The following is a 12,174-nucleotide window of genomic DNA, read 5'->3' as shown; positions in this document are numbered from 1 at the left end:
CTCATTTATTTTTCACACGATAAATCATCTTTCCAATTAACAATCGAAGTAAAACAAATAGTTCTATTCCACAGTCGTTATTTGCACCGACTTTTAATTATTTATTCAAGATTTTCCGACTGAATTTGCTTCTTCGAGAATTCATTTGTGCACGAAACTCGAATGAAAAATATCTGTGGAATTCATCATTCGTGCACCATATTCAATTTGTAAATTCCCGGGCTTCCCTCCTTGGTGCGTGTGGTTGTATTGCACTGCTACCAACTTCGTAACAAAAAAATGATAGGAGTTGATGTGAAATGCGAAATGTGCATGTATGAACCCGTTGCTATGCGTGTACTTTTTTAAATATTGCTTCGAACAAAAAAATAGTTACATCAATGAGAAGCTTGTGGCCAATTTATATAATGTAACTAAGAGTATTTTTCATGTAGCTCGTCACGTTTGTATTTTATTTAATGGATATGATTCGGAGGTAGTGGAGGGGGTAGTTGCTTCGTGTATAGATACACGGCAGCGATCGGCCTGATGTTTTGTACAATCGGAGTCAAAACTTTTCTTGGCCGATACGCTGCCGCGTATCTCGATTGAGTCCTGCATCATGCAGAAGTTTTGAAAAATTATGAATGAATAATAAAAAAAAAGTAGAAGAAATTCTTAATTTTTTCAAAGAGCATTTTTAATTTACATTCAGAATAAGTTGAATAACAAGAAAGTGAAAAATGTATCTGATTTACGGTGACAAATGGCGGCTTGTCACCTAATATCATGCAAGGGAAAGACTGATTTCGTAAATCTTTTCCCACACTGCACAGAGACATTTATTACGGAAAAAGCTCTTTGAAAAAAGTTGTAATATTTTGGAGAATTTTTTAATCATACTTTTATCACATAAAAATGACAGATGACTACATACCACTGTTTTGAAAATTTAGATACCTAGCTGTCACTTCCCATGAGGAGTTAGGGTTTTGTTATCCACCGTGGAAAATGACAGCTAATAGATAATTTGCCACAACGAATCAGATATTTGTAATTTCCATTTTTTTCAACTCATTCTGAATCTCAATTGAAAACGCTCTTTGAAAAAGTTGAGAATTTTTTCTGTTTTTTTTAATCATTCTATCATAATTTTTGGCAATTTCTACATGATGTACCATTCAATTGACAATTTTGGATTACGAAAGATGAAAAAAAATCCAGATAACATTCGAAAGATAGTACACCCGGGCCTTAATCCAATAACTCCTCCCACCCTCAGACTTTCATTTACGTAGAAAATCCGAAATTATATAAACTAAAAGAATGACTCTAAGCATTGATACTAAAGGTTTTTGTGTTTCTTTAGACTATTTCATCGTAAAAAATCATGATGTATCGTTTCGCTGGAGCTCTATTCGTTTTCATGTTTTCCATTGCTTCTTCTTATTAAATTCCAAATATACAACGTGAGAGAGAGTTCTAGAAACAGAATCACATGCAATTATCAGGGAATTTCAGAAAACAAATTCTGGATAAAGTTGTTCAAATCGATCCCCTCCATCCATTCCCCCCAAATTTGTTAACTGCATTGTTTAAAATTACAATAGCTATCTACAAACTCCGAGTATAAGTAATTATCTCAGCCTCTCAGCGTCTGATAAACTATCTCCAACCCCTCTCGGTCATTATCATTTTATTCTTATTTGATTGAGTTTTATCATTGAATACACGATGATAATTTATCAGTTCTGTTGTTAGTGGAATAATGATAAATTTAATTACTGAATTTTCCAGAAAATCGAGCCAGGAAAACTTTAATCTCTCATAATCCCTTAATTATTAGCTCAACAAAGAGGCTTATCTTATCTCATGTGCCTTCAGATATCTTTTCATTTGCACTACCAAGTCATAAATTGTAGTGAAGTAAAATTGTGTCGTTTCATCGTATTTAAAGACGCATAAAAATGATATTAATCTGTACAATTTTTTAGATAACGAAAAGAAAATAATTAACATCGTGGCTGGGGGTTCTTGTGCTATTGCCTAATGAGCTAAAAAAATATTTTAGAGCAATTAACTCACAAACAGGAGCTAGATGAAGTGAAAGTAATAGAGAATTGAATGGTTGTCAGTCAATCCGATAATGTACTAATTTCTAGTGTCTTGTCGACTTTTCGTTGCGCAATTTTGTGAAACATTTCCTATAAAACATGATATCTGCGATAATTATATGATTATTTCCGTGAGGAGTGGTTATAGAGGAAATTGTTTAGAGATAATTTAAACATAAGAAAGATTTCGCCAAATTTTCTCCCTAAGCTACTTATTACTAAGATAATTCCACAATTATAAAGATGAAGAAACATATTAAATTGTGACATTTTTGCTGATTAATTAGCTCTGGAGAACTTTTTATAAAAAGGTCCCTTGATATTCGAAATTTGAATTTAAAAAAACGTGATGTCTTTTATGAAAGAGGTTTCTATTACCGAGATAATTCCACAAAGGAGTGGAAGGGTGTGAAATTTTTCTCTAAACTCACTGAAAAATCAATCCATTACAGAATTCTCTAGTCATTTGAATTTTCAGGTGTGTTTCGCATTTTATGACATAATTCTTTGTGACCTATTTGTAAGTTTGTTTTCAACGTTCGTTGAGATAATTATTTGACAATTGTCATTGGTGAACAGATTCCGGAGCTCTCAAAGCAAAATATATAAGAATTATTCAGGAGAATCTGCTTACAAAGACAGCAGTGTATAGCAATAATCCCCAGGTGTCTGGGGATCGTTAAATCAATGATGTCTTCGATAATGCTGCACAAAATGGTGATATTTGTATTAATCCTGGAATTATCTCAGTAACGAGTAATTCTATGGGAAAACAGCGGAGAAAATTTTCTTAAACTAAGAAAATTGTTACAAGAAGGTTACTAGAACCGAGATAATTCCACAATTGAGCGGAGAAGATCAGTAATTTTCCTGTAAATTTACTAAAAAATCCATCCACTATGGAATTCTATTGAGTCATTTAAATTTCCAGGTGTGTTTCGTATTTTGTGACATAATTCTTTGTGACTTTGTCTATTTATCAGTTTGTTTTCAATTTTTGTTGAGATAATTATTCGGTAATTGTCATTCGTGAACAACTTCCAGAGCTCTCGAAGCAAAATATACAAAAATTATTCAGAAGAATGTGTTCACAACGACTCAGCTGTGTATAACAGTGATCCCCAGGTGTCCGCAGATCGTTAAACCAATGATACTCCACAGTAATTTCAACTACACCGCGAAAAATGTGTCTATGACCTTTTGGATAGGCTCTGGACGCTTGTGGAGATCGATTGGGGGATCCTCGGACTCGGCGTGTTGGTCTCTGAGCTCTTTCCACAGTTGAAGGATAGCTTCGTACTCTCGAATCTTTTCGAACTCTCTCATCTCGGTGTAAACGTGGAGGAGACCACGATAGTCGTACTCCAAACCACTGTAACTCTTCCCAAATAATTTTAAATCTGAAAGAAATTAAATCAAGAATGATTTCCAAGGTTTGTAAAAATTGATTTTGAATTTTTGAAAGAGTTTGGGGACTTACTGATGGCAATACTGCGATAATACAATTGCTCAGCATCTCTGTATCTCGCCATGTGGAAATTGTAGAGAGATGCGAGGTGACCAATGCTCAGACCTACTTCGTAATCATCAGAACCCAGGAGTTCTTCTTTAATTTTTATGGCTTTCAAGTGCATCACTTCAGCTTCCTAAAATGCATGTCATTGTAACGTGATGCAATTTTTTTTTCATTTCAATTCATTTGGTTTTTGAGAGATTTTCTCTTAGTTTAAAACGTTCTTGGAAATTTATAAAGAGATTTTTATAGGAAATTTTTTGACCCTAAAAAAATTTTGCTGACATTATGTGAATAGAATAGATCCAGAGATATTTGTAAAATCATCTGCAAAAGAACTCTAGATTAATTCGTTCAATTTTAAGAAAACCTTCCTCTTACATAGCAAATATTTCGTAAATTAAATTTTCTAAACTATCAAAAAGGTCATTCAATAATTCGTTTATAAATAAATAAGGAATCATAGTGCCAAGAATTTGCATCGCTCCTAACGAAGTAAACGAGTCTAAAATTCACTTGCACATTATTCTGCAAATATCTCTGGAGCTAGTGGATTGGACGAAAATTACTTTTGTGATCCATATAAATAAACCTGTAGTTCTCATTCATTTAGACGAAATTTTCTAAGTAAATTTTAGAATTATTCATTCAACCCCAAAAATTAATCAATTCTAATAATTCTCTCATAAATATTTTTCAATTGAACAATTTTACAAAAATTAATGAAGACCTTTTCTGTGGATAATTTGAATAATGATCCTCCATAACAATGATAAAAAATAAAGTAATAATTACATCAAATCTCCTCATACTCTGGTACAATCTCCCCAAATTGCCATAGTGCTTTGCAGTCTGTACATTACGTTCACCAAAAGCAGTTTGTGCCAGTTGCAGAGCAGACAAATGCAGATCTTCGGATTTCACCAATAAATCCTCCTCGGTCGTTGGTGCATTGTCAAGTGCAATTTCCTCCAAGATTAAAGCCTTAACTCGCTTGGCACTTGCCAGCATAAGGTGCTCACTCGGTAACAATTTCTCCATTATCTCGATGGCTTTGGTGGCGTGATCGTTCGCAGGTGTAAATCTCCCGGAGCTGTAGTCCTGGACGTACAAAGCGTATGCAAGGTCCTCGTGTGCTATTGCGACATGTAGGTTCATTTTACCGAAGATTGTTTTCCTTATTTCTAGTGCTGTCTAGAACGCAATTGATAAGAAAACACTTTTATTGGTCACGTTGGGAATTCGGAATTGGTAATCAGGTGATTAGCGCCAGAGTAAGTGGTTACATATATTTTTTTTTTCGAAGTTTGCTACAAAAAAAGGTTTCAATCATTTTCTAATTATTTATTCACCTGGAAGACAAATAATGTGCTTTTGCTTGAGTAAACTTATTGTTTTAAAACTGCATTAACTGCTATTAAAATTATTCATTATGCAATTTCCATCACCTATTTGATTATTGTACTCAATGAATAAAAAATACAGTTACAATTACAGTTCAAGAATGAATCGATTACTTAATAACTGGAACAGTCGTTGATAAAATATAACAGAAAACAAAGAGTTATTGAAAAACATGAAACTTGGAAAATGAATAATATAAATCCGATAGGATAATTAATCTAATTGTAAATATGCAGAATTCAATTAATTGTTAAAGATTTTGTCTTTATGAAAATAAAAGGGAATAAAATGAATGAATAAATAAAGGCCAAAGCAATCTCACCTTGTAAACAGAGACACTGTTGACAATGCTATCATAATTCAACAAATAGAATCCATAATCTATTAGAACATCGCAGTATTTAGGATGATGAGTGTCAAAGACTTCTCGAGCCAGATAAACAGCTTGACGAATAAGCAAACCAGCCTTCTGGAACTCGCGTTTGACAACACAGGACTTGGCTGCTTGTCTGAGAACATCAATAGTGATACGCGCTGGCACGGTGGGTTTGAGTTCTCTCAGAGCAGCTACACTCCATCTGTACGCCTGATCGTACTCACTCCTGATAAAAAATAGTACACTGAATTCGGCGTAGAGTGCAGCATGACTGCAGTCCTTATAGCCAATTGCCTCGAGTTTCTTCACTGTTGCCAGAGCCAATTCGTGGGTTTCAGCTGCTCCCCTGAAGGCACAGTACGCTGCCTGAGCATGCAACAACTTGTGACAACAGTCGAGGGTGCGACACAAGGTCTCAGGGGTCTCAGACTCCTGGGAGGTGGACATTATGCAGAGATTCTTGCAAGCATTTAGGGCTTCCTCACTGTCTAGGTACCAGCCACTGTCGCTCAGGAAACTTCCCAGACGAAGGCCTAGGTTTATTACTTCCTTTTTGGCGTAGGGCTTCTTTAAGACTTCCAGGCAGCACATGCTGTATGCTACCACTATGTCGTTTGCTATCTTTGTGCCGTGATCCATCAGTGACTGGAAGAATTAGAAGTCGAGGGTGAGGGTTGGATCAACACGACGGTTTTGGATAATTTTTTTTTTACATTGATAAGGTTAAGCTGTTAATAATTTTTATCCATTGAAATTTGAAGGAATTGTGATTTTTGGGGTTGACTTTTTTATTTAAAAAATTTAGGGAAACTGTTAATTTCAGTTCAATTAATCCATGAAAATTAATAGAAATCAGGAGAATTCAGATGAATATATTACTAAATTTTTCATCAATTAGAACGTCAAGACAGTTGGAAGATTGTCGTCTTCCCGCTATTAAAAAATTTGGAATTTCATCAAATTTTCAGTAAAACTTGAAATTTCGTAGTTTTGTCTCTCTTAAATCGATCGAAATCTCGTTCTCCCAAAGATTACTAGTAAACTGCTAGTGATATACATCCAGAGAAATGACCCATTCGTCTTGAATAAAACTCTGCATTAAAAAACTTTTTTACTCATTTGAGCAAGAGTTTTACTGAGAATTAATAATCTCAATTCAATAAAAATGATTGAATTCTACGAAATACATAATTCATCAATTTCAAATAAATTCTCTATTAGAATCGAATGCACGATTCATTTGTGGAAATAAAGGATTATTATGTGTTAATCATTTCGTTCAATAAAATATAAAGCGTGATGTCTTCGATAATTATGCGTCAAAATTGTGACGTTTTTATTGATCTTAGAATTATCTCAGTAATGAATGATTCTAGTGAAAAACGTCTGAAGACTTTTTCTTAAACTGAAAAAATTTCCTGCAAAAAATGCGTCTAATCCCGAGACCATACCACAATTGAGTGGAAAGCGTCTGACATTTTCCTCTGGACTCATTGAAAAGTTTAGCCACTACAGAATTATATTCAGTTCTTTGAATTTTTAGGTGGAGTTCGTCTTCTGTGAGGTGATTCTTTGTGACTTTGTCTATTTGTCAGTTGGTTTTCAATGTTCGTTGAGATAATTATCCGGTAATTATTATTCATGAACAGATTCTCGAAGTAAAATTTACAAGGATTATTCAAGAGAATCTGTTCACAACAACTAACTAGTGTGTAGCAGTAATCTCAGGTGTCTGGGGATCATTAAACCAATGATACTCCACAGTCATTTGAATAACACCAAGAAAAATGTGTCTATATTGATTATTAAAACCGTCAATTCCACCTTTTTCTCCCTGTTCGAACGTTTTTTTTATTTGAAATAAATAAGTTCGTATATTTATTTCAAGAAAAATGTTTTGATTATACCAAATAAATAATTCAATTCCAAAAGAATCCCAAAGGATCATTAAGTGATAATAAATTCGTTCTCTTCGTCGTCTGAACAATAATTTTATGCAAAAAAACATCACAAGAGAATTTTGCATGTAATTCCTGACTAAACCAATGAAATCACCAACCTGAAACATCTGCAGTAAGTCAATCCTCCTATTCCTGACCTTGAGCATTCTTGAGAAAATGTCCATGTGCGTGAGTTCCTGTGACAGTAGGCAGAGTCTCTTCTCCTTGTACAACTAAATAAAAAAAAAACAAATAAAAACCATGAATTCCTTGATCGTTGCATGCGTCAATCAAACCAACAAAAATTATCATTCGACCCGTCTCATAAACAAAATAATAAACCTCATCATTTCCAGTTCCTAACAATGATTACATCCAATCCATGAAGCTAAATAAACAATAAAACAATCGCCTGCAGCCACCACTGAGTCACAATCACAATTCCATTCAATTGTCGTATTATCAGAATTTGACGTTTTGTTCGAGTTTCTAAAGAGTCTCCACGCACACGATGACGTAGAATCGTATCAGTAACACTAACAAATTAATTCTACGATGTTAATTAGTCAATTAAAAATTAAACTTTGTCCCAAAGAAAATGTAAAATATCCGTTAAATAAACACGAATAATTAATTATTCATCCTCGTTTTTCTTTATTTATGACCAAAACGAAAACAAACAGTCATAATGGTTCAACAATCTTAATTAATCGATTAAAAAATAAAAAAAATATCCTAAATGAAACGAAAAATAGGTGTTAGTAAATAGTAATAATCATTCATCATCGTTTTAATATTTTTGATCGAAATAAAAACACATTAATGGACAGCACTCATTAATTGAGTAATTAATAATCCAGACGTACCTGATGATAAATATCGAAGACCACATTGTCTGGTAAATACGCAAGAGATTTTTTATAAGTGACGAATCCCTTGGCCACTGAAATAACACTCAACTCATAAAGTGTTTTTATCACATTAGCTTGCAATACAGCCTGTGAATCGCGTGCCTCAGCCATTTTATAACGACTAAAAGGAATGATTGATCTATTCCCTAGAAACAATGTAAATTCCAACCGATCTACTCAAAACATCAAACATATGCACTCGATGACTTTTTCACTTTCCATTCGTTCCCTCCCCCCCGCCGCCGCCACCGCGGAACATCCCGTAGGACTCCTTTGGTCAGTGCAAGAACAAAAGAAAAGGGAAACTGAAATGAAGGGATAGTTGATGACAGGAGAACGCGTTGCGATGCACTTCGAGCTGTGACTGATGGAATTTTTAGGTTCAGACGGAGGGGGATAGCTCAGTTTGTAACGTTATGTAGCCATATTTGAATCAACTGGGGTGAAATTCTCCGCGTTTAAGGTACCTTAAAATCCTTACGTTTAATTCTCCGCCAGGGGGAGTTTTGCGTTAGTTTCGTTGAGTTTCCGAACGCTACTTGCCTTCGATTCTGGAGAGGGGGGAAACGACGAGAAGCCAGAAATAACGAATAATAACTCCGAAAGAAATTCTACCCAGATTTATCTAAATCTTCGGAAAAAATTGTAAAAATCCGTATCGTGCTGTGATAAATTATCCTTGGAGTTGATTTCCACAATTAAATCATAATTTCTCACGTGTAAGAGAGACAATAAATGAGCTACTCCAATTCGGTATGTTTACCTTGAACTCATATAAAATGATGATATTATGTGAATAACCCAACTCACTGTACTTTTTAGATGAAAATATGTTGCTTGATAGCAGGACTATATTTTCAACAGCAGGCCTCTTGAAGAATCCACGTCGGAAACGTCACGTCTTGCAACAATATGGGATGATTGTGGGGATCAAATGTCTCCACGCTGCCTATTAACAGGTATCTATGCTTCGAAAAAATTCGATGTTTCTGCTATGATGTGACAAATGTATACAATTTCTATGAGATACGAGCTTACAGTAGCGTAAGTATCCTGAATCTTTGACGCTGCTGTATCTTCTATCCTTTTAGTTATGAGCTTTTGAAGAACAATGATAACGATATTATTGAAACTAAAATCTTTATAGATCAGACTTTTAAACTTTTTCAATATAATACATTATGTGAATTGTGGAATGTGCATGAAAATAAAGCCATGAACTCAATATTTCTTTTCATTCTGATTTCTTTCCGTTTCCTTCTCCTCTCCTTCTAATGAGTTCTCTCATCACTGTCAGACTACTGGGACATATTTAACAACTAAAAAATGATACACATATATCCCCGGGAAATCACCGAATTTATATTGAGAAACAAAATTCCGTAAATAGACAATTCTTCGCCCGAGATTTTGAGACGATCTTTGGTTTCCAGAATTATTTTGAAAGTACAGAAGATTAGTCAATCTCATTTATCGAATCGTATACACGAATTCTAGTCTAGATATTAATTTTCCAATGCATTTGGTCGATTCAAATCAATCCATGAATCACCGGTAGTCAGGCATGCGCAGTGATCGCGTATTTGTGTTTTTGTTTACTATTTGAATATCCTCCACGAAAAATGAATCCTTCCTCACCGGACCAAGATTTCAGGTAAAACTTGTAAAACTCTGAATAGAACATGTAGGATATACTCGCAGATGAAAACCTCATTGATAATGGTACAATGAATAAATGTTATGAGCTAACAACATTTAGGTTATATTCAGAGTTGAGGTCTCTCCCAAGTTCTGAATATTAAAGAATTTTTGATTCATTAATTACAGGAACAATGATGCTTGGGAAGACGAAGAAGGAGTGGATGAGAATGAGGTGCCAATGGAACCCACCATGACGGCTGGACTTACTCGTCCACCTCGAATGACAAACAGCCAACTAGACATATTGGTAGATTTTATGTCTATGCACTAGGGGGCTTCGCCCCCTGCTCGCTTCGCTCGCCAATCCCAGGGGGCTTCGCCCCCCCGCTCGCTTCGCTCGCTCCCCCCCAATCCAACTGTCAGCCCCCCCACCGCGTTTGACCCTGGGACACCCTCCTCCCTTCTAACCACCCCGACCTTGGGCACCCCCTGACCACCCCCCCCCCCACCTTTAGGCGTCGCCTGAATTTTTGCGTCGCCTGAATTGTCTTAAATTTTGCCCTTATTTTTTTATTATATAGAGAGATATATAAAATCACCCTGTGACCTGTCAGGATTGGGTTGGCTTGAGTCACATCAGGTCACGTCAGGTCGGTTGGGGTCACGTCGGCTCGGGTCACGTCGGGTCGACTCGGATCACGTCAGGTCGGCCTCAGGACCACATCTGTGTCGCCCCAGGGCCGATCAGTGTCGCCCCAGGGCCGCATCAGTGTTGCCCCAGGGCCGCATCAGTGTCGCCCCAGGGCCGCATCTGTCGCCACAGGGCCGAATCAAGCGTCGCCTGAATTTTTGGGCTTATTTTTTTATTATATAGAGAGATACAGAATTTGCACGGGATGGTGATCTCGGACTTCGGGGACATTCAACAAAGAATGATCTGACAGTAGAGTAAGTTATACTGCTATCACCTTCGCATCTGCCAATGCTATAGTTACCAATTTGTTTCATGTGTAGGCTGGCTGAAACAGTATCATCTCAGGGTTGCAAGAGGACAATCAAGCAGTGCTTAAATGTAATTAGAAATAAACGAATCTGATGGATATAATTTTCTCATTCATCATATTAAATTAACAGGCATGGAATGGTCTAAAAAAAGAGCCTTGGAAAAGCAATCATGTCTAAGGAGGCTTCTACAACAAACTGGGAATCCAACAATTCCCAAGGGAGTGCAATTGAGCCCTAGAGATGAGAAGGTGTTGGCAATCTGGGGAAAATTAACGACAGGGCCGATTGCAGGTGGGAGTGCTGGGTTTCCAAAGAAGAGACTCGTCGAAGTGCAAACATCAAGTGAATCGAAAAAAGGTATGTGATATTATTGATGAAAAGACAAGATTAAAAAATGAACCTCATGAATTACGCCCAATAACGCAATTTTTCAAAATATAACGACACGGATTTCCTTCAACTTGCATAGCTTCATAAGTTCATTCAGTTTGGTTCATTAGTTTAATTAGTTTATGAATTTCAATTGATATAAGGCAATTACTTCTAGCACGGGTGTCCAAGCCAGAGACACGTAAGGCCAAAGCATCGGATGCTTTGAGTCAACTCATGGAGTTTTCTGTGGAAAATATGAATCAAGGACAGGTACGCAGCAAAAACTTCTTATTGTGAGCTGTGTTTTTCGAGTTGTGCAGCAATAATCCATTGTTTCCAGGAGCACACCGGCATGATGCGACAATATCTGCAGTATATGCCTCAAATTGCCCAGGGTATACAATCGTTGCCACAACTTGTTGAAGTGCAAAAAAAGGATGGCAGCTGTCATGAAGACATTCCTGCTACAGCGCGCTGCGATAACTGGAGACTCCAGACTCTACATGCAGAGAGCCGCCGGTAGATTCGTGCAACTTTCAGTCAAATGCAGCGCGATCTTCAATATCTTCGCTGCCTTTCCCAAATTCGTTCTTTGGTCAATTTTCACCGCCTGCAGCAGGCCAACATGAGTTTCCAGTCGGAACATTCACCCCGCCCATCACCAGCTGTCTTGCCTCATCCATCCCCAGATTGCTCATGAGCCCAAGNAGTTTCGTTGAGTTTCCGAACGCTACTTGCCTTCGATTCTGGAGAGGGGGGAAACGACGAGAAGCCAGAAATAACGAATAATAACTCCGAAAGAAATTCTACCCAGATTTATCTAAATCTTCGGAAAAAATTGTAAAAATCCGTATCGTGCTGTGATAAATTATCCTTGGAGTTGATTTCCACAATTAAATCATAATTTCTCACGTGTAAG

General features: G+C 36.5%; 2 protein-coding genes and 1 long non-coding RNA gene across 4 annotated transcripts; 2 read left to right on the top strand and 1 right to left on the bottom strand.

The window, feature by feature from the left end:
- Positions 1–1,658: 1,658 nt before the first annotated feature.
- On the bottom strand, positions 1,659–8,669 carry LOC107038169 (amyloid protein-binding protein 2). The gene is made up of 6 exons (XM_015257091.1): positions 8,193–8,669; positions 7,446–7,559; positions 5,333–6,031; positions 4,402–4,800; positions 3,574–3,739; positions 1,659–3,493 (listed from the first exon to the last, which is right to left on the bottom strand). Exons 1-6 carry the CDS (start codon positions 8,346–8,348, stop codon positions 3,264–3,266), a joined length of 1,764 nt encoding a protein of 587 aa, XP_015112577.1. The 5' UTR covers positions 8,349–8,669; the 3' UTR covers positions 1,659–3,263.
- Positions 8,670–8,796: 127 nt separating this feature from the next.
- Positions 8,797–9,462, top strand: LOC114841235. The gene is made up of 2 exons (XR_003783060.1): positions 8,797–8,990; positions 9,060–9,462. It is a non-coding gene; the product is annotated as an uncharacterized LOC114841235 (long non-coding RNA).
- A 256-nt stretch (positions 9,463–9,718) lies between these two features.
- On the top strand, positions 9,719–11,956 carry LOC107038168. Of its 2 annotated transcripts, XR_001460884.1 has the most exons (6): positions 9,719–10,185; positions 10,460–10,826; positions 10,893–10,950; positions 11,013–11,240; positions 11,431–11,525; positions 11,596–11,956. XR_001460884.1 is itself a non-coding variant. In XM_015257089.1 (5 exons), the coding sequence occupies exons 3-5, from the start codon at positions 11,015–11,017 to the stop codon at positions 11,776–11,778; spliced, it is 504 nt and encodes a 167-aa protein (XP_015112575.1). In that variant the 5' UTR covers positions 9,719–10,185; positions 10,460–10,950; positions 11,013–11,014; the 3' UTR covers positions 11,779–11,956. The 2 variants fall into 2 exon arrangements, 1 of the variants encoding a protein (XP_015112575.1); XM_015257089.1 differs by having other exon boundaries at positions 10,460–10,950.
- Positions 11,957–12,174: the final 218 nt, after the last annotated feature.

Source organism: Diachasma alloeum, unplaced genomic scaffold, assembly GCF_001412515.2.
Source record: "Diachasma alloeum isolate Michigan unplaced genomic scaffold, Dall2.0 Dall_scaffold_00278, whole genome shotgun sequence".
In the NCBI taxonomy this organism is placed as follows: domain Eukaryota; kingdom Metazoa; phylum Arthropoda; class Insecta; order Hymenoptera; family Braconidae; genus Diachasma; species Diachasma alloeum.
This window is presented reverse-complemented; position numbering and strand designations above follow the sequence as displayed.

What these genes read in the sequence shown, in the direction of transcription:
- LOC107038169 (XM_015257091.1), bottom strand. Translation starts at nt 8,348, where the DNA reads ATGGCTGAGGCACGCGATTCACAGGCTGTATTGCAAGCTAATGTGATA. An exon ending in TCTTCGATATTTATCATCAG is followed by an intron (nt 7,560 to 8,192) that starts GTACGTCTGGAT and finishes TTTTTTATTTAG; the next exon opens with TTGTACAAGGAGAAGAGACT. An exon ending in TTATCGCAGTATTGCCATCA is followed by an intron (nt 3,494 to 3,573) that starts GTAAGTCCCCAA and finishes AATTTCTTTCAG; the next exon opens with ATTTAAAATTATTTGGGAAG.
- LOC107038168 (XM_015257089.1), top strand. Translation starts at nt 11,015, where the DNA reads ATGGAATGGTCTAAAAAAAGAGCCTTGGAAAAGCAATCATGTCTAAGG. An exon ending in ATCAAGTGAATCGAAAAAAG is followed by an intron (nt 11,241 to 11,430) that starts GTATGTGATATT and finishes AATTACTTCTAG; the next exon opens with CACGGGTGTCCAAGCCAGAG. An exon ending in AAAATATGAATCAAGGACAG is followed by an intron (nt 11,526 to 11,595) that starts GTACGCAGCAAA and finishes CATTGTTTCCAG; the next exon opens with GAGCACACCGGCATGATGCG.